Below are 21,471 nucleotides of genomic sequence, written 5' to 3'. Positions count from 1 at the left end.
CGGGTCTCAAGGAAAGCGTTTTTCCAGCTCAGCACTCTCCTCGGGGCCCTGGAGTGGTTCATCTTGACTGTCCCTTTGATGGACTTTAGAAGCCTCGAGGAGACAAGCCTGTGAGGGCATTTTCAGAGAGACTCAACAAGAAGGGAAGACCCTCTGGGAACGTGGGCATAATCCCATGGACTCATGGACTGAATTTTAAAAAAGAAAAGTGAGCAGCTGCCCCCCCCCCGCCCCCCCTGCCCCCGCTCCTGCTGCCACGCCTCCCTGCCGTGATGGACTGTCCGCCTTGCCACGCCTCCCTGCCATGATGGACTGTCCGCCTTGCCACGCCTCCCTGCCATGATGGACTGTCCGTCCGCCTTGCCACGCCTCCCTGCCATGATGGACTGTCCGCCTTGGCACGCCTTCCTCAAGTCACTTTGGTCAGGTGATCTAATGGCAACAAGGAAAGGCACCAACACTGGGTCATCGCACCTCTAACATCATCGCAGAATGCCTGAAAGGGTAGCCCGCTGCTTCCAAGCATCATTTACAAAGCTTCGTGGACACACAGGGGACAAAAATACTCTGCCACACAGACTGCGCTTGATGAAGCTTTTATTCAGGGACAATGGCGGTATGTCATGGGAATGAGCGGTACACGAGAGAACACTAGTTCAGCAGGATGTCCAAGGGCCAACCAACAGTTACAGTGACAGAGAGCTACCTTTACAGTCTTGACCATCCTCATCCAACAGGGGCAGGCTGCCCTGGCACACCTGGATGTGTGTGCCTGTGCCTATCCATCCAGCAGGTGCAGGCTGCCCTAGTGTGCGAGGTAAACAGGTAAGCCTGGATGCTTACATCTGTACCTACTTACCCCCCTTTGTTCTTTCCCCTTCTTTTCTCTCCTCTTTGTTCCTTTCTTTCTTTCCTTCTTCCTTCCTTCCTTTCCTCCCTTCCCCTTCCTTCTTTTCTTCCCTTTTCCTTCCTTCCTTCCTTCCTTCCTTCCTTCCTTCCTTCCTTCCTTCCTTCCTTTCTTTCTTTCTTTCTTTCTTTCTTTCTTTCTTTCTTTCTTTCTTTGAGACAGAGACTCCCTCTACAGCTCTGAATGTTGTTGAACTCATTATGTAGACCAGGCTGACCTTGAACTCTGTTCCGAGATCCATCTGCCTCTGCCTCCTCAGTGCTGGGATTAAAGGTGTGTGTCACCACACCAGGCTTCTACTTATAATCTTTCAAGGTATCTTTTGACTCCTGATTCTTTCTTCTCTTACCTTGGGAGCAACTGAGTGGGTAAGGTGTCTCACACACACACACACACACACACACAGAGAGAGAGAGAGAGAGAGAGAGAGAGAGAGAGAGAGAGAGAGAGAGAGAGAGATCGCCCAAGTCCTCACTAGTAAACTTTTCTTTTTGCTCCAACTCTTTTTTTTCCTCAGTGGACACTGATCTTACAGGTTTCAGTGAAAGAGGATTAATTTATAGCGCATTCTACACTCACCACTGTTCATTCCACCCCGCCCACCACCACCACCACCCAGCTTCCGGCAAGCAGGCAGGGAACAGAATGACCTGGTAATGGAACTGCAGGGACAAAGGACACAGGGCCGGGCTCAGGTGTTGCATTTGAGTTTTGGTTCAGGTCCATTCCAGCAATGAACCTTGGAGATACACAGCAGACCGTCTGGGCTGCGCCATCACACCCACGTGCATCCCTCCTTGCTGTGCGTGTGCCCATCTGAGTGTGGGTGACCTTTCACTATGCATCCTTAACCATCTGAGACCTCCCTTCCCAGCTCTCTCTGGTTCGAGCAGAGCTGCATTGCTGAAGGCCTCAGGAGTCCCCAGTGAGTCACAGACGTACTAACATGTAAGCAATGGGTGAGGGGCATCCAGATCCACGTGGAAGAGTCTTAATAGAGCACACCAGACATCAGAATCCTGCTCTGGATTGGGGGGGGGGGGGGGGGGGAAAAGCTCACAGCAGTGACTAGAGTGTACAGATGAGTGGATGACAGCCGGGGCGGGGGGGGGGGGGGGGGGGGGGTTGACACAAAGGACAGATCACTACAACTGGACTGTACAGAGCCATGACCAGTCTGGGCAAATGGCCACACCTGGGTGAACCCCTCCTGCTCAGTAGCATATGCCACCCTGCCCCGAAGCTCCCAATGGGTGATCAGCGAACACTGAGAGGTATGGGTGTGGGGAGTTCACACGTTGTAAGTTTTCATAGGTTTGTAGAGGGGCGGAAGCAGCCCGTGGTTCTCTCGGACGATTTCCAGGTATTCCGATGGTGATTCCAGAAAGAGGGATCCACAGCACAGCTGGCAGCAGCACTTGAGCCCCGTGACCTCCGGACTCTTGTCAGAAAGGGGAGGAAAGTCAGAATCAGCCACCTCTGGTGAATAAAACCCCTTGGGTCAATTACCACCCCACCACCCCCACCCCCACCCCCAGGAGCCTCCTCCACCAGCCAATTCGGTGGGCTTGAGAGCTCAGCATAAAGGAGACAGTCAGACGGGAGACCAGCTAACTCAGCAATTCTACTACCCAGTCTACCCATGTCTCTTTGGTGCAAGACTCCCTCCAGACATTCTGGTTGGCCTACCACAGCCAGCTCCGTGGTCTAGCCTCCGTCCGGCAGAACGCTCACCTCAGTTGGGTCCTTCTGTTGAGCAGCGCTCCGCACAGTCATGTACATGATGAAAACCAGCAGCACGGTGATCAGCGTGGCGCACGGGAAAGCGAAGACAATCGGCTGCAAGCCTGGGAGGGAGAGAGGAGGAGGAGACGATTGGATAGCTGGTGTTGAAATACGGGTTTGCTGCTAGAGGCAGGCACTGCCAAGCCTGGTGACCTGGGCTCCATCCCAGGCGTGAACACCATGACGGAAGGAGATAACTGACTCCTCAAAGTTGTCCCTTGGCCTCCACATGTGTGGCATGGCACACATATACAAGCACACACAACAGCTGGGTGGTGGTGGTGGTGGTGGTGGTGGCACACGCCTTTAGTCCCTGCACCGAGGAGGCAGAGGCAGGCAGATCTCTGAATTTGAGGTCAGCCTGGTCTACAGAGAGAGTTCCAGGAGAGCCAGGGCTACACAAAGAAATCCTGTCTCAAAAAAAGGGCACATACAATAAATAAATACGTAAGTTTTTTTTTAATATTGGGTTTATGTGTGTGTGTGTTTCTAAGTATGTGGATATATTATGTGCAAGTATGTATGTGTACACAGGTGTGTGTGCGCGCATGGAAATCAGGACAACTTCAAATGTTGTTCCTTGGGTTCCTTTGGCTTTTTGTTTGAAACAGGATCAAGACCTTCACCAAGCAGGCCAGGCTGCCAGCTCCTGGCCCTGCCTCCTAGCTATACCCAGCTTTTTACAAGGCTTCTGGGAACCAAACTCCGAGCCTCGTGCTTGCAAGGCAAGCACTTTCCTGACTGCGCCCCAAATTCTGGCTCTGAAGAAGCAAGAGAGGCAGCCAGAGGGCCAAGAGACCAAAATGGTTGAGTTATAAGGATCAGGCTGGAGGAAGGGAAACGGAAGTCCCGCCCCTGGGAGGGAGGGGCTTAGGATAGGGGGCATGGCGAGGAGTGTTGAGAGGGGCCACAGGTACTGAGGGATGCTGGGAGAGCCGGGGTTACAGACACAGACCGTTGCATCCTGCTTTTATGTATTCTGGGGATTGGGACTCGGGTCCTTGTACTGCTTGTACTGCGAGTATTTTACCCACTGAGCCCTCTCCCGAGCCCTGGACCAGTATCTTCTATACAGAATTCATGGGGTTCTGGACACTCACCAGAGCATGTTGGAGCCAGCAGAGGCCAAAGTACCCAACGAGGCCCATGAGGTCCTTCAGGGCCTGGATTGGGGTAGAGTTCTCGGGGTTCAGAAAGAGACCAGAGAATAGAGGGAGCAGAAATGATGCCCAATGAGGAATGGGGAGCACGTGGGGAGCTGACTTCACTGTTACTCTTTAATAGGCTGATGTTCGTGGAGGTGCTGGCAGAGTTGATGGGGGCTGCGCTACTAGGTTGGTAGAGTGTTAAGGATTGTACCGGCAGAATTTGGTGGCGGTGGCGGTGCTGGGGTGGGTGGAGTACTGTAAATAGTATTTAGTGAGGGTGATGGAGTTGGTGGAGTGTTAGGGATAGTGTGATGGAATTTGGTGGTGGCACTGCTGTTGGTAAAGAGCTGCTGGTGGTATAGAGATCGGTAGAGTGTGATGGCATTGGTGGAGTTCAGTAGTGGTGCCTTGACTGGTAGATGGTTAAGGATGATTCTGGTGGTGTTTGGTGGTGGTGCTGAAGTTGACCGAGTGCTGGAGATGGTGTTGATGGAGTTGGTGGTGGGACTGAGGTGGTAGCATGCCATTGTGGAGTTTGTTGTTGGTTAGCAGGATATTCAGGATAATAATGGTAGAGTTTCGAGTTGGTGCTGAGATGGGTAGTGTTGGTTGTTGGTGGAGTCTGGTGATGATGATGTTGGCAGAGTGTGGGGGTGGTGGTGGTGGTGGTGGTGGTGGTGATGGTGGTTTTAGCATTTAGTCATTGAAATGTGGGCTGTTTCTTTACCTAGGAAAACTACTCATGACCTTAGTGCTGGTGGAGTCAGTTCTTGATGGCCTTAGCAGGATTGGCTACCAAGTGCTCGGCTGGTCACTCGAGGTGGTGGCAGGGTTTTGATGCCTGTAATGGCACTGCCCCAGAAGGCAAGGTATCACTTACTGGAGGGCCACACCTGAATCCTGTGGAACTGGTGAGCCTTGTTGATGACATTCTCAGCACGGAAGATGAAGCAGTAGTCCCCAGGGTCCTGGAAGACGTGGCTCAGGTTAAAAGATGTGGTGGTCACCAACACAGAGTGGCACTCTCTGTCCTCCAGTGGGAGACACTGTGGCTTGAGGCCCCAGCACACCTCCAGAGGCGGGCTACAGAAGAACAGATACACATTTTCAAAATGGCTTGGGAAGGAGCAGGAGTTTGACCAAGCCCAGGGAAGCTAACTGGGGCAGAAACTTCAGAGTCCTTTCCATATGGGATACCAGGCTGCCCTGGTCCATGTGATGGTTCATCTTAACTATCAATTTAATAGGACTTAGAATCACCATGTAAACAAACCTCTGGGCATGTCTGTGATGGGGTTTCTAGGTTAGGTTAATTAAGGTGGGAAGACCCACCCTGAATGTAGACAGCACCATCAATGGGTGACAGTCCTGGATTATATAAAAAGGGGAAAGCAGGCTGATCACCGGCATTCATCACTCTCTGCTTCCTGTCTGTGGATGTCATGTGATCAGGCATCTAAAGATCCTTCTGCCATGCCTCCCCACCATGAATTGTAAGCCCAAATAAGCCCTTCCTTCCTTAGGTTGCTTTGGATGGGTATTTTGTCACAGCAAGGAAAAAATTAACTAATACAGCTCAACATTCCAGATGCAGAACTAAAAAAAAAAAAAAAAAAAAAAAAAAAAAGAGCTATGGCCACAGTTCTTCCCAGTTCATATCCACAGGACAGGAAGGTACCATTCTCCCATGAAACCTAAGCTCTTTAAGGTTCAGAGCAGGATCTGTGGAGCGATTCGTGGTCTAGAGAGGCCACGGAACACCCATATCTCACTCTTTGGGTTCACTCACCTCCCAAGGAAGTTCATGGTCATTGTGAACTTTTGGAATGTCTGCAAGAGGGTGGGCCCCAAGACCTGGATGCCTTGAAGGGCCTCTGTAAGGAGAGAGAAACCCATTAGAGCCAGTGGCTGAGGATTAACACAAGGTGCACAGCCCCTTAGCTTGCGTGGCCACCTCTACGTCCTTGCCTCTCACCCAGTCTCTTACCCACTGCCACTAAACCATTGACTATGCCACAAGAAAAGCGCCAGCCATTACCAGAGGCAAGGAAACCCTCCCAAGGGCTGGAGAGACAACTCATTTGATGTCCTAGTTAGTCAACTCTGTCAACTTGTCACCTGAGAAGGGAGTCTCCATTAAGGGATTGCCCAGATCAGATTAGCCTGTGGGCATCTCTGTGATGGATTGTGGAAGGACCCAGTCCACTGTGGGCAGCACCATTCTCTAGGCAGGTGATCCTGGGCTGTATGAGAAAGCTAGCTGAGCATGAGTTAGTGAGTGAGCTGCCATACAGCAAGCCTCCATGGTTTCTGCTGTACTTCCTCGACATGAATTCCCTGGTTGGAGGTAATGTTGTGTGGAATGGCAAGCAGTTCTGCCTTCCGGTTCCTGCCTTGAGTTCTTTCCTTGACTTCTCTCAGTGATGGACTGCAACCTGGAGTGTAAGATATAAACCTTTTCCTCCCCTGAGTTGCTTTTAGTTGATTTTGTTGTGGTTGTTTCTCTTGTTTGTTTTCGAGACAGGGTTTCTCTGTGTAGCCCGGGCCGTCCTAGAATTCGCTCTGTAGACCGGGCTGACCTCGAACTCAGAGATCCATCTGCCACCTGAATGCTAAGAGTAAAGGTGTGCACCACCACTGCCTGCCATGCCAGTGTCTTACCACAGCAACAGAGACCCAAAAAGAACAGTGGGTAAAGTATGGAACTGAATTCCACCCTCAGTACCTAAAAAAGAAATGTTGGGTACAGCGACACCTGCTTGAAATCCCAGAGCTGGGGAGGTGGAGGTGTGTGGATCCCTGGAAGTCACTGGCTAGTCAGGCTAACCTACTAAGTGAACTCCAGGCTAGTGAGAAACGCTTGTATCCAAAGAAGGTTGTTGACCCAAGAGTGGTGGCTCACTCCTTTTATCCTAGCACTTGGAGGCAGAGGTAGACCGATCTCTGTGAGTTCCAGGCCAGCCAGGACTACACTGTCAAAAACAATTAATTTTAAAAAGGTGAAGGGCATCTGAAAACTCAAAGGCTTTCCTCTGACCTCCATAAGCAAATGCACATACGTGCATACTCACCTACACACACACACACACACACACACACACACACACACACACAGACAGATTAAGCATGGACTCAGGTTCACGTGCACATCATGCACATCCCCTCTCCCCCACATAGACACACTTACAAAGAAATCTCTGAAAACTGCCCAATGCCAGGTAACCAGACGGAGGCTTCCCACCCTCCCTAGCCAGCTTTGATCTGAAACTGTAGTGACTAAAGAATAAGGAGCATCCCTACCACTCCCTGTGGTAGGTGTCTGTCAAGCTGAGGCTCTGGGGACAGGATGGCCTGGACTCATATGCCAGCTCTGCTACAGAGTAGCTGTGTGACTCTGTGGCCTTGCATGGACTCTCTGGAGCAGACATTTACAGTAGGGATGGCTTCGAGAATATCCATTCAAGTGCAGCCTGATGCTAGCCCAGAGTCACTTGGATCTGGAAGGAGTGTTGTCCGGGGTGCCTCGGGTACAGCCAACCTGGGGGAGACCTACCCCGAAGCTTTATGGAAGCTGAGAAGTCGCCGCTCCTCTGCACGGTGCCCTTCGCGGCATCCGGCTCTGTCTGCTCCCATTCTGCCACAACCCTGACTTTCACCGTGAAGGTTCCAACACTCGAATAGTTGTAATAGGCCACAGGGGTGTCAGTTATCAACAAGGTCCTGTAAGATGACAAGGAGAAGTGACATGGACACCACTGCTTCCTTTTCCAGGACTTCGGAAGGGAATCCAGCAAGGCATCGTGGAAGCAGCTTGTAGCGCGAAATCCTAAGTGGTCTTACGATTAAAAACCTGGAGCCAGATATCAGGGTGAGAGCTGAAAGATCAGAGAAGCAGAGCAGGCCACAGCCACCACTATTACTACTGCTTCACCAGCTCCTCAGCCTGAAAGAGCCAGAGTTCCTCTCTCCTCCCTCCTTACATTCCTTTCTCTGCCCAGCCATATCACTTCCTGTAAAGGTGTGTGATCCCAAGTGCTGGAATTAAATCTGTGTGCCACCTCTGCCGGTTCTGTTTCTCTTTTAGACTGGATAAATCTCATGTAGCCCAGTATGGCCTTGAACTCACAGAAATCTAGCCTCCCAAGTGCTAGGAGTAAAGGCGTGTGCCACCACTGCCTGACCTCTGTGGCTAATTCTGCGGCTGGCTCTGTCCTTGCTGATCTTCAGGCAAGTTTCATTTCTTAGATTACAGACAATATATCACCACAACAACCTGTAATTACAGCATTCGAGAGGCTGAGACAGGATCTTAAATTCAAGGCCAGCCTGGGCTACACAGACAAGCTTTGTCTCAAAAATGAAAACAAACAAAAACCAAAACCTGTAGCTTTTAAATTTGAATTTGTTGGTTCTGGCTTCCTACGTTTCTGTTTGTTTGTTTTTGTCTTTTGAGGTGGAGTCTTATGAGCCCAGACTAACTTTGGACTTGCTTTGTAGCCCAGGCTGGCCTTAATGTCCTGATTCTCCTGTCCAAACCTCCTGAATGCTGGAATTAAAGGTCTGTACCACCAAACCAGACTCTCTTTCTTTCTTAGTGTTGGAAAGACTTCTTAGTAGTTAAGACCATGCTCTTGCAAAGGATCCAAGTTCAGCTGGTTCCCAGAATCCATGTTGGGCAGCTCACAACCACCTATAACTCCAACCCTGGGGGATCTGTCTTCCTCCTGTGGCCTCCATGGGCACCTGCACTCATATGCACATATCCATACACAGACATGAACACACATTTACGTGATTAAGAAAAATAAAAACAAACCTTGAAAAAACCAAACCAAGAACAACTAAATCGACAAATCTGGAGTTAATAGGACGACTCAGTGGGTAAAAGTACTTGCTACCAAGTCTAATGACCTGAGCTTGGTTGATCCCCAGGATTCATGTGGTGGAAAGAGAACACTAACTCCCACAAGCTGTCCTCTGAACTTCGAACAGAGAGAGAGAGACAGAGAGAGGGGAATATTCCTGTGTAGTCCAGGCTGGCCTCGAACTTACAGAGACCCACCTGCCTCTGCCTCTGCCTCCTGAGTGCTGGGACTAAAGGTGTACACCACCACCACCTGATGGACAATTTTTTTTAAAGAGTAAATAGCTGGTCATGGTGGCCCATACCTTTAATCCCTGAGAGGAAGAAGCGGATGTGCCCCTGCAGTTAAGACCATCCTGGTCTGTAAATGAGTTCCAGGGCAGCTGTGGTGATGCAGTGAGATCCCGGAAAAGGGGTGGGGAGAGGGGGCGGGGGGAGGGGGGATGCATACCCGTCTCCGAAGTCCCATCGGTAGAAGAAGGAAGCCAACTTGAAGAAGTCGCTCGGGTCATGGAGGAAAAAGGAGAATCTAAGGCTTTTATTGGTGAGGTAGGCGTTCGGCCAAGACACGGAGGTGTTTTGAGTAATGACTAGTTTTCCCACAAGTGACTCTGAGAAAGACAAAGGGAGAGTGAGTCCACAGAGGCACGAGGCACCCACAGCCTGAGTCGTGACCTTGGGCTGGAGCAAAGCAGCCTGGCTCAGCCTCCTCCGGCTGTCAGAACTATGTGCAGTGTGGGGGACCCCATAGATCCTTCAAGACAGAGACATTCTAGTCACCCCCTGCTGGCAGTGACTCACAGCACATGCTCAATCTGTGCCCCTGCCCCACCTCCCTTTCACAGTGATTCCACTCTTCCCGCCATGAAGAAAGGCATGGGCTGAAGCAGGACATGATGCCCACACTTGTAATTCCAGCACCTGGGAGGCTGGGACAGGAGGATCAAGAGTTCAAAGCCATCCTTGGCTACACAGTGAGTTGAAGGTCAGCCTGGGCTACATGAGACCCTGTCTCAAAGCAAACACAAAGTATGCATCATAACTGAATACATATAGACTATTTTTGCTGTTGTTAATGCCCTCTAAGAAATATAACATAACAACTACTTACATAGTGTTTATATTGTATCAGATACTATAAGGCATAGGGCGATAATTTAAAGGATATAAGAGTGTCAGGGAATGTGGCTCAGAAATGAAGCAATTGCCTAAGACACAGGAGGCCCTGAGTTCCATCCCCAACACCAAAAAAATAGTGGGGGGTAGAGCTGGAGAGATGGTCCAGTGGTTAGCAGCACCTGGTGCTCTATCATGAGGACTAGAGTTCAGATCCCAGCATCTACGATGGATGACTCACAGAACATCTGTAGCTGTAGTGTCCTCTTCTGGCCTCTGTGGCAACTGCAAACGTTTACGTTAGCAGAGTTTATAGACTCAGTTACATAATTCTATGCTTGCATTACTTCCTATATAATTTTAAAAGCATGGGCATTTTCACTCAGGACATTATAGACTCACTGAAAGGGTCATGATTAATAATTACATAAACTGGGGCTACTGAGATGGCATCTCAGTAGGTAAAGGCACCTACCATCACGTCTGATAATCTGAGTTCAATCCCCAGGTCCCACACAGTAGAAAGAGAAAATCAACTCCTGCAAGTTGTCCTCTGACCTCCACATGGACACCATGGCACAGGTACCCACATACATGTACACCCTCACTAAATAAATAAATGTAGTAAAAAAATTTAAATACTTAATACATTAGCTGTGTATCATGGCATATGTCTATAATCCTAGCACTGAGAAGCTGAGGACGGAAGATCTTCTTGAGTTCAAAACTAGCCTGGACTCTCTAGCAAGACTTTTTTCCTTTCCTAACTCCTGGAAAAGGCACATAATTACTCCAGTGTCTTTAATCAGTCCCCTAAGGGTTGAGTTTTTCACTTGTTTATATATGTTTTCTATTCTCATCATCTTGTGCATAAAGCATTACCTAAATGAAGCCTTATTTCCTGAAGGCAAATTAATTTGGACTGTGAGTCCCAGGTGGGACTTACTCTGGACCTCTGCCAGAGCAGCAAGCCCTCTGAACTGCCGAACCATTTCTCTGGTCTTGATTCTTTTTTTTTTTTAATTGTTTTCTGTGTGTGAGTGCGTGTGCCTGGTGCTCTAGGAGGTCAGAAAAGGATGTTGGATCGCCTTGGGCTAGACTTACAGACAGCTGTGAGCTGCCATGTGGGGGCTGGAAATTGTCTTCAAAAGCAACAAATGCCCTTAACCACTGAGCCAACTCTCCAGTCCTTTTTTTTTTTTTAAAGTAAAAAGTTTTATTACATTTATTTATCTGCTTATCTGTTTTGTATGTATATTGGTCTGTGCGCACCCATGCCATGATGTGCATGTCAAGGTGGGAGGGTAACTTTCAAGGGTGGGTTCTCTCTTTCCCCCCATGCAGGTCCTGGGGATCAAACTCAGGTCCTTAGGTTTTGCAACAAGCACCTTCACCCGCTGAACCATCTTGCTGACCCTACTTTCTGATTTTTTTTTTTTAACTTAACGAAGAATCAAGAAAGAATCCATGCGGGATGGCTCAGTTGGTGACATGCTTGCTTTGAAAGCATAAGAACCTGAATTTGATGCCCCAAACCCACATGTTTTTAAAAAAGCTGGGCATAGTGGTAGATTACATTTGTAATCCTGTTGCAGAATATTTGTTTAACTATGGAAAGAAGTGTTGCTGTTTTTCCTTGCCTGCCTAAGGCACCTACCTGACTGGTCTAATAAAAAGCTGAACAGCCATTGATGGGGGAGGAGGTATAGGCGGGACTTCTGGGTAGGGAGAGTGAGAAGGAGGAGGAGGAAGAGGAGGAGGAGGAGAAGGAGGAATTTAGGCACAGGATAGAAAGAAAAGGAGATGACAGGGAGTCGCCAGGGGCCAGACAGACAGACACAGAGAAAGCAGGAAAGCAGGACATACAGAAAGAAAGGTAAAAAGCCCCAAAGCAAAACATAGATGAACAGAAACAGGTTAAATTAAGTTAAAAGAGCTAGTGGGACAAGCCTAAGCTAAGGCCGAGCATTCATAATTAATAATAATTGTCTTTATTATTATATATTATAGTTGTTGGCCCAAAGAAAATTCCAACTACATAATCCCAGTGCTGGGGCATACTGGCCAGCCAGCCTGTCTAATTAATTGGTGAGCTCGCCAATGAGAGATCCTGTCTCAAAAAAAAAAAAAAGGTGGATGCTGCCTGAAGAACAACCCGGAGGCGCTCTCTCTCTCTCTCTCTCTCTCTCTCTCTCTCTCTCTCTCTCTCTCTCTCTCTCTCTCACACACACACACACACACACACACACACACACACACACACGAACATACAGACACAAACACACATGCACAAGACTTGAAAGCTGGCCTGGTGGTGTAGCTCAGTGGTGAAGCACTTACACAGCATGTCTGAGGCCCTGGGTTGCACAACATGAAAGAGTTTGAAAGACAATAGGTAAACATGAAAGGCCCTCAGAGACCCTCACCTTTGATGGGGAGTACCAGGGCACTCCTGGCTAACGGCTTGCACATCCAGCAGTCAACAGCAGTGACCCAGACAGAGACTGAGAAGTCCCCAGCCACTCTGCCCACCACGTGGATGGTCGAGGTTAGATTCTTCTCAGTCTTGGCAGTGAGTATCAGTGGTGTGTGGACCCAGTGGAAACGGTAGAGGTGGGCGTCTGCAGGCAGGGACAGGCTGCCATTGTCCTTGACCGTCAGGTTGGCTAAGATGGTCACTTCTGTACCAACGGTAGCAGGACCATCAGTAACAAGACTGAGATTGTAGAGACCTAGGAGACACATGCAGGCCAGGGTTCAGGAAGGCACCGAGGAATTCCTCAGCTAGTTTCCCAGTCATCAGTGATAACAGTGGGGCCAGCGAGATAGCTCTTCACACCAACTCTGATGATGCGAGTTTGATTCCCCAGTCCAAGAAGAAAACCAACTCCCCCAAGTCTTCCTCTGCCCACCCCCCCCATACACACACACACAAAATAAATGTAGCATCACAGAATGTCCCTATTTATTTACAGGGGATCCTTACCAAGACCCCTACCTGATGTCTGAAATTAAAGACAGCACCAGACCCAAAGTATCCTATGTTTTTTTCCTTGTTCGTTCTTTCTCTCACTCATTCATACATACAATTCATGGTGAACTTTAAATCGGTCACAATAAGAGATTACCAATAGTAACTAATAATAAAATGAACTAAGATCGGTGGTGTATGCCAGTCATCCCAGCACCAGGGAGGTTGAGGCAAGAGGACTGAATATTTGAGTCCACCCTGGGCTATGTAATGACTGTGTTCAAGGCCAGTCTGGGCTATATAGTGAGACTCCATCTAAAGAAACAGAACAGAAGCCGGGCGGTGGTGGCGCATGCCTTTAATCCCAGCACTCAGGAGGCAGAGGCAGGTGGATCTCTGTGAGTTCGAGGTCAGCCTGATCTACAAAGCAAGTTCTAGGACAGCCAGAGCTACACAGAGAAACCCTGTCTCCAAAGAGAGAGAGAGAGAGAGAGAGAGAGAGAGAGAGAGAGAGAGAGAGAGAGAGAGAGAGAGAACAAAATAGGGCAGGAGACAGGGCTGGAGAGATGGCTCAGCAGTGAAAAGTATGCACTATTCTTGCAGAGGAATGGAGTTCAGTTCCCAGCACTGGCATCTGGCCCCTTACAACCATCTGTAACTCCAGCTCTGGAGGGATATGATGCCCTCTCTGGCCACTTCTGGCACTGCACTCATGCCCACAAAACCACAGGCACATTTGCACACACGCACATAATAAAAGTAATAATAATTGTTGCAGCTGGTTTTATGTCAACTTGATATAAGAGAGAATCACCTGAGAGGGGGGGAGCCTCAATTGAGAAAATACTTCCGTAAGACCGGGCTGTAGGGCATTTTCTTAGTTAGTGATTAATGGGGAGGGCCCAACCCATTATGAGTGGTGCCATCCCTGGGCTGGAGGTCCTGTGCTAAAAAAAAAGTGAACTGAGCAAGCTATGAAGACCTTGTTAAAAAGGGGGGGGGGGGCTGATCCTTCCTACATAGTCCAGACTGGTGTTGAACTTGTGGCAATCCTCCTGCCTCCCCGTCTAGAGTACTCTGGTTGCAGTTTCATGCCATCACACCCAGCCTGAGACTCATTTCACCCAAACCCACTTTCCCAGCCAAAGTCCCTGCTTGAGGCTGAAGTCTTCCTAGGCGCTGATAGTATGTATTCCCTTTCTAGTCAGTCTACATTGTAACCACATGTAACTAAGTGTAAATTAACCTGATGTGACTGCTGACATTTACTTAAGCATTCTACTTCCCAGTCACTGCACCCACGCCCTCCCGTGTTTAACAACAATGTGGCTAGTGGTCGGTCTTCCCGAGGCACACAGAATACTTCTGTTTCCTTAAAGCCCCATTTCCCATGGGTAGTTGAGTCTCTGATTTTTTGCTCTCTCCTCACTTCTTGTTAGAGTGAAAAGAGCCAGCTGGGGTCAGGTGGAGGGCTGGGTACACAGCTAAGCAGGTAGAGCGCTTGCTTGGAGTGAATGAAGCTCTGGGTTCCATCCCTCCCATTCCACGAATGATGGTGACAAACACCAATAATCCTAGCACTCAGGAGGTGGAAACCGGAGGTCCAGAAGTTCAAGGCCATCCTCAGCTACATAGTGAATTTGAGGCCAACCTGTGTTGTAGAAAATCTAAGAAAAAAAAAAAAAAAGCCAGCTGTCCCAAACACCAGCCACAAGCCTCTCTGATTTTCTCTTTTTTGGGTACCCTGCCTCTTCAGCATCGCCACTCTATCCCTGTGGTGATATACTGTGTACCTTAATAAACTTCTCTGAGGATCAGCGGACAGAGCCAGCCACTAAATTAGATATAGAGGTCAGGCAGTGGTGGCACACACTTTTAATCCCAGCACTTGAGAGCTCATGCCTTTGCTTGGGAAGCACACATGCCTTTAATCCCAGGAAGGAATATGGCAGGGCAGAGAAAGGTATATAAGGCGTGAGGAAACAGGAACTCACTCTCCTTAGGCGGAGGATTTCGTAGAGGTAAGAACTAGTGGCTGGCTGTTCTGCTTCTCTGATCTTTCAGCTTTCACACTGATATCTGGCTCTGGGTTTTTTTTTTTTATTAAAACCACGTAAGATTCGAACAACATATCCCATTTCCAGGGACCCCACATACAGTCATCTGGATTTCTGCTCTTGGCCCTGATGTATGTCTTATCTTTTTGTTTGTTTGTTTGTTTGAAAGATACATTTTTAATAATTTGAATACTTTCACAAAGAGACAGGGAAGCCCTGCCCCTACAGAAAGGCTTTCCCACCTGCCCCTGCACCACAGCAGGACATGTAAGATGTGACCAGTACACTAAGTACACAGGACATTAAAAAGCATCCTGCTGGGCTGTCGGTGGCTGGTGGTGGCTGAGAAGTGTGAAATGGCCAGGAATTAAAAACTGCAAACTCAGGCTTACTTCTCCTGAATTTTCCAGTCAAGTGACTGGCTTTATGTCTTATCTCTTGTTGCTCCAACAAGTGTCTCGAATTAGATTTAATGTAATCATGAACCTTCCTTTGGGGTCTAGATTCACACTTGGGGACCTTCCACCTGGCAGCCAGCCACTCTTACAGTTCCAGGAGGTACACAGTGGCGCACACCTTTAATCCCAGCGCTCAGGAGGCTGAGGCAAGCGGATCTCTGTGAATTCGAGGCTAGCCTGGTCTACATAGTGAATTCTAGCCCAGGCAGGGCTACATAGTGAGACCCTGTCTAAAAAATAAAAACTTTCCAGTTCGCAGGATGCTTTGGTCCTTCTGACTTCAGGGTTTTTGTATATCCTGGCTCAGTGGGCAATGGCACTTGCTGCCAAGCCTGATGACCCGAGTTTGATCCCCTGGCATGCAAACACTCTAGTGAAAATAAATCTAAAAATAAAAAGAATTCCTGTTCTACCTTCTGCCCCACAGTAAGTCTTTCAGGAAGCCTTCCTGCGCCCTGACCCCTCAGTGCTCTCCTGACAGACTGAGTACACTACTGTCACTGAGACATCACCGTACAGAATGAAGATTTCTTCTCTCCTAGTGTACTTTTAATTCCTTGAAGACAAGGGTCATCTGCTTCTTTATTGTGCAAGCAAAATGCTTACCATGTAGTAAGGAGCCCGGGATGTGGCTCTGTGGATAAGTGTGCTTGCTACACAGGCGTGAGGACCTGAGTTCAATCCCCCAGACCCATGTAAGAAAGCCAGGCATGATGAGGTACACCTTTCCCTGGACTGGGGAGGCGAGGACAGGAGGATCTCTAGGGCTTGCTGGCCAGTCAACCTAATGGAATTAACGAGCTCCAGATTCTACTGTGATTGTTTAAATTTGATTAAAACTAAGAATTTGGCCTCAAGGCCATATTAGCAAAAACCCAAGTGTTTAATCACAACCATATGCCATTATGAGGCAGCCAGAGGCGGACAGACTCTGAGAAAGACATCTCAGGTCACCCTGTCACCTCCACATACAGGAGCATGCATATGAATGCATGTGCACCATTGTGTATACCCATGCACGAATGTGCGCACACACTCTCACACACACACAGACTGTATGGTTAGTGTTCAGTGGTACCTCTGAGCCACGTGACTACCTGGAAAGGAAGATGTGGCATGAAGTCCAGACCACCTGGCACCGTCGCAGAAGACTATTCACATGGGGGTTACTGACTGAACCCCTTCTGCGTGCCCCACTCCCACGAGTTACCCACAGGTAACCTAGCATGGACATGGTCTTCCTCAGAGTGAGTTCACAGGATACCTGCTGGAATCTTCAGCAGAACCAGAAGAGTCCGGCTGCAAATGTGCCCCTTGTTTACCTCACAACATTCCTGGACCCAACTGGGGACTCAGGCATCTGTCTTTTCTGTTGTTCTGCCCTGTGTTCCTGTTACGAATCCCTTTTCTTCAAATCCATTTGTTGAGTTATAAAGCTGTTTGAGTTATGGTGCTAAAGGCATGGGCTGCCACTGCTATCCTAGATACCGTGGGTTTGAGGGTTCATATCGTCAACATGGCGGGATTTAGTTTATTTTGAGACAGGATCTCTCTATGTACTCCTGGCTGTGCTGGAACTCTCTATGTAGACCAGAGTGGCCTCGAACTCACAGAGATCCACTTGATTGTATATGCAATGTGACCAGCTGCCACGGCTCCTGCTGCCATAAATTCCCTGACATGATGGACTCTTATTTTATTTATCTTGGGGGGGGGGATTGTGTGTGTGTGTGTGTGTGTGTGTGTGTGTGTGTGCGCGCTCTCTCGAACATATGTGCGAATGTGTGTATCATAATGGACATGTAGCAGGGGTCAGTTTTCTCCATCTAATGTGTGGGTTCCAGGAGTCAAATGCAGGTCTTCAGCTTTGGCAGCAAGTGCCTTTACTCTCTGAGGCATCTATACAGCCCCATTTCCAGCTGTTTTGCCATAGCACCCAGGCAAGTACGCAATACAAAAGGAAAGGGCTACTGCTGCTGTCCCCCAGGACTATTCACCCTCCCTCTAGTTGGCAGGCAGTGCGTCCCTCTCCTCAAGAGCTCTTACCTGTTTCCGCGCCCCTCCCCCATCACTACTACCACCCACCCCCTCCTCCCTCCCACTCAAGTGGAGGAGGAACAAGGACCAGAGTGAGGCTCTAAGGTGGCAGGAACACTAAGCTGCATGTTAATTGCCATCCTGCATCTGCAGTGAGAGCGGGCTGACGCAGATCGGTTGCCATGGAAATGGAATCATGGGGCAGCTGGCTGGAGCCGGGAAGAAGGAGGACCCACTGACGATGTTGTTGAAAATGGTTGCCGAGCCCTGCCTGGAGGAGACCACAATGGTCTTTTAAAAAACAGAAGCTGGGCGAGAGGGATGGCACGGTGGTTAAGAGCCCTTGCCGTTCTTGCCTAGGACCTGAATTCAGTTCCCAGCATCTACTACGGGCAGCTCACACGCGTCCTGATCTTGGGACTCCAAAGCCCTCTTCTAGTCTCTACGGGCATTCAAACACATGTGAGCATACATTCACACTGATAAATGTGGATGCTCATAAATTTAAAAAAAGAAAAAAGAAACTAAAAACAGAAACTGCACCAGGCGTGGTGGTGTAGCATGTCTTTACTGCACTCGAGAGGCCAAGGTATGCAGCTCTCTGTGAGTTCAAGGCTAGCTTAGTCTACATAAGTGAAACTCTGGAGGTGGATGCAGGAGGATTAGAAGCTCAAGGTCATCTTTGGCTATATAAGTTTGACACCATCCTCCCAGGTTACATGAGAGCCTGTCTAAAAGAGGGGTGGGGGAGCGGCCCTGGACCCCTTTCACTGGGTCAAGGTGACCCCCTTCTTTCTCTGGGCTTTGGGGAAGTATCCAAGGGTATCCGTGCTAAAGTGGGCAGTGAAAACCTTTGCCAAGTGTAGCTGAAGGAGTCAGACCCAGTGCATCCCCTGTGACTCTGCTCATCCAAAGTCATCTTTCATGTTTGGGAGCCCAGATGCACACAGAGCACAGCCAGCCACCAAGGCAAGGACTTGGGGGTGCCCCAAGTGCACTCAAGTGACATAGAACTAGATGTGCCAAGACAGAAAGGGGCAACGCCCTCAAAAGCATGGCCCCAGTTTCCTAACAGCTTACCAGGGCCTCAGTGTTTTCCCATGATACATGTGAGGCTTGGAACATTCTAGAAAATGACTACGGTGGCCTTTTCACATAGCACATGTTAGGCAGCCAAAATCACTTACCAAACACACCTGTGATGATCTAAATAACACAGAAATCCACCTGCCTCTGCCTCCCAAATGCTGGGATTAAAGAGGTAAGTCAAGTGGATCAGGAGTTCTAAGTCAGCCTGGGCTACATAAGACCCCATTGGGGGAAAACTTTTATTTTTAGTGTGTGTGTATGTGTGTGTGTGTGTGTGTGTGTGTGTGTGTGTGTGTGTGTGTGACTAGAGTGGTGACTCATGCTTATAATCCCAGCACTAGGTAGGGGAAACAGGAGGGTGCAAGTTAGAGGCCAGCCTGGGCAATTCATGAAGACCTCATCTCAAAATAAATATTGCCTGATAAGATGGCACATGCCTTTATCCCAGCGCCAGGGAACCTGAGGTAGGAGGATCTCTGAGCTTGAGGCCAGGCTGGCTACAGGGTGAGCTCCAGGATAGCCAGGGCTATATAGAGAAATCCTGCCTTGAAATAGATAGATAGATAGATAGATAGATAGACAGACAGACAGACAGATAGATATTTAGTTGTGTATTTCTTGTAATTTAAATCACGTAACTTCTAGACACATATAACCCAATGGATCAGGGTGTCCATTTCTAGATGAATTCTATGTTGTATTTCCAGGAGTTGGGGGAGGGTGTAGGTAATTTGATACATGCAAAATTCCCACAAAATCCTCTGATGCATGCCAAAAACGCAGGTTGGTTTTTTTTATTTTTTAATTTACTTCGTGGTTCTGCCGTTCTCACAAACCTGCACCAGATCCCTCTCTTCCCCCACCTCTTTTTTAATGGGTGGATGCGCTGTGAAGAATGATGTGGGTTTTTTTTTTTTTTTTTTTTTTTTTTTCCCCTCCAGCTACTCACAACCCACCGGTCTCTGACAATTCTCGAATCTGTGTCGTTTGTTACTCCTAAAATGGGGTAGGAAGGTTGATGTTGGTCTTTTCATCACGGAGAGATGGGTCCTGGTGAGCCTAGGGAAGAATCTGTCGGCTCAAGATGCCCCCCCCCCCCTTTCTTTTTAAATCATTTCCAGGGAGGAAATGGCAGACTGGCCTCCTGGGCTGCAGACTAGCACCTGCGCCGCCCCTAAGCGAACGCAATCACGGTGGAAATCTCTAGAAAAATGCGACATCTTAAAGCAAAAGCGCTGCCCCATGCAGGCAAAGGGGGCGGTTCTCCCTGGGGGTGGCTGAGGCGCGATGACCTCTCCCAACCCACCCGGGGTTCCCTGCATGCATCCATGCTCCCTGTCCCTCCCCTAGTGAGTACCAGTCCCAAGCATCCGGATGGATGTGCTTCCCAGGGCAGAGTGCTGGAGGCAGGCATCGAGGGGGAGCAGGGAGACGCCCCAAGTGCCTGGGTGACTTCTGGGCAGAAGGGTGCCCAGCAGGGGTAGGACGCACCGAGTCCTCTCGGTAGCTCAGGTTCTGTATAGCACTGGACAGCTCCAGGCAGAATCTGGCTTACCTGCAGCCGCCTTCGCTGGGCCCAAGGGCAGGAGGCAGGCGAGCAAGAAGACGAAGCCGAGGTCGGACCAGACATCGGTAGCCTTGGCCATGGCGCAGCGTGGATGCCGAGGGGCTCCCGGCCGATGCGCAGGGTGCTGGGCTGGAGCTCCGCAGTGGCAGCTTGGTGTGGCTGTGCGTAGAGACGCAGCGCTCGCCTGTCTCCGCCTTCAGCCACCTCCGCCCACACAGCCCTCCCCCGAGCCCCGGAGTCCCTCCCCTCTAGGGATCACAGAAACCATCCTTACTTCACCAGGTGCGCATGCTCTCTTCCTGCATCGTGCTTCTGTAGGGTCCAGAGCCATCTTTCCAGCCCGAAACAGGGTCTCTTTACTGAACCTTTAGCTCACCACATTGGTTAGAAAGATGATCTAGGAGCCTCTGGAGTCTGCGCTGGGGCTACAGATGCTTACCACGCCTGACTTTTAAATGCGCGCTGATGACCCGAACTCAGATCTTTATGTTGCTGCGTAGCAAACAACTCACCAAACCCTCTCCCTAGCCCGTAAGTCTCTCTTACTGTCCTAAATTTTCACTACTTCGTATACATTTTGTACTTACATAATGTCTCCACCCAAACTAGCCAGAGTTCCTTGGGGATAGTCCTACTGAAAAAGAATGCACACACTTAACTGTTGTTGACTAATTTTTGTTTTTGCTTTGTTGTTGTTGTTATTTGAGACAGGTTTCGGGCTGGAGAGATGGCTTAGTGGTTAAGAGCATTGACTGCTCTTCCAGAGGTCCTGAGACAGGTTTCGCTGGGCAGTGGTTGCGCACACCTTTAATCCCAGCACTAGGGAGGCAGAGCCAGGAGGATCTCTGTGAGTTCGAGGCCCAATCTTGAGGGGCCCTGGTAGTTGCAGCCTCTGTGATGAAGATAATGACTGTCCATGATAGGTATGGCTAATAGAACCTCATTCGTTTTAGCAGTGGTTTGTTTGGGCTAATTTAATTCTTCTGGGTAATAGAAAGTTCACATTTATTTGTCTATCTACCTAATTCTATGTGTGTATGTACATGTATGTATTATAGTCCAACGCCTGCTATTGTGGAGGTCAGACGATAATTTGCAGGAATTGAGACACTCCTTCTACACCTGGGTCCAGGGGATCGAACTCATGTCCTTAGGCTGGGCAGCAAGCACCTTTGCCTGCCAATCCTTCTCATTGGCACCCCACTGATTTTTGCTAATGATAGCCTTTTGAGAGTAGGTTATTCTGTCTGTTGGTCCTAGATTATTCTGTCTGTCTGTTATTCTGTCTGTTTGGTCACAGATGGGAGAAGCCCCAGAGTTCATATCCCTGCTAAGGCGAAATAGTGAGGCAGGGGAAATCTTAGTGAGGTGAGAAGGGGAAGGAGCCCTTTCATCTTAGAACCTGGTAAAAATCTCTTGCCAAGAGAGAAGCAAGAATCCCTGCACACCGCATATATATCGTGTATATTCAT

General features: G+C 49.1%; 1 protein-coding gene across 1 annotated transcript; it reads right to left on the bottom strand.

Moving 5' to 3' along the window:
* Positions 1 to 580: 580 nt before the first annotated feature.
* Positions 581 to 20,233, bottom strand: Tmem130 (transmembrane protein 130). Its single transcript, XM_006982663.4, has 8 exons — positions 19,988 to 20,233; positions 12,247 to 12,552; positions 9,156 to 9,315; positions 7,394 to 7,560; positions 5,630 to 5,714; positions 4,721 to 4,923; positions 2,642 to 2,754; positions 581 to 2,348 (listed from the first exon to the last, which is right to left on the bottom strand). The coding sequence occupies exons 1-8, from the start codon at positions 20,076 to 20,078 to the stop codon at positions 2,199 to 2,201; spliced, it is 1,275 nt and encodes a 424-aa protein (XP_006982725.1). The 5' UTR covers positions 20,079 to 20,233; the 3' UTR covers positions 581 to 2,198.
* Positions 20,234 to 21,471: the final 1,238 nt, after the last annotated feature.

The sequence above is a fragment of the Peromyscus maniculatus genome, chromosome 23 (assembly GCF_049852395.1).
Source record: "Peromyscus maniculatus bairdii isolate BWxNUB_F1_BW_parent chromosome 23, HU_Pman_BW_mat_3.1, whole genome shotgun sequence".
Lineage (NCBI taxonomy): Eukaryota > Metazoa > Chordata > Mammalia > Rodentia > Cricetidae > Peromyscus > Peromyscus maniculatus.
Note: the sequence above shows the minus strand (reverse complement) of the source record. Positions and strands in the feature narration are given on the sequence as shown.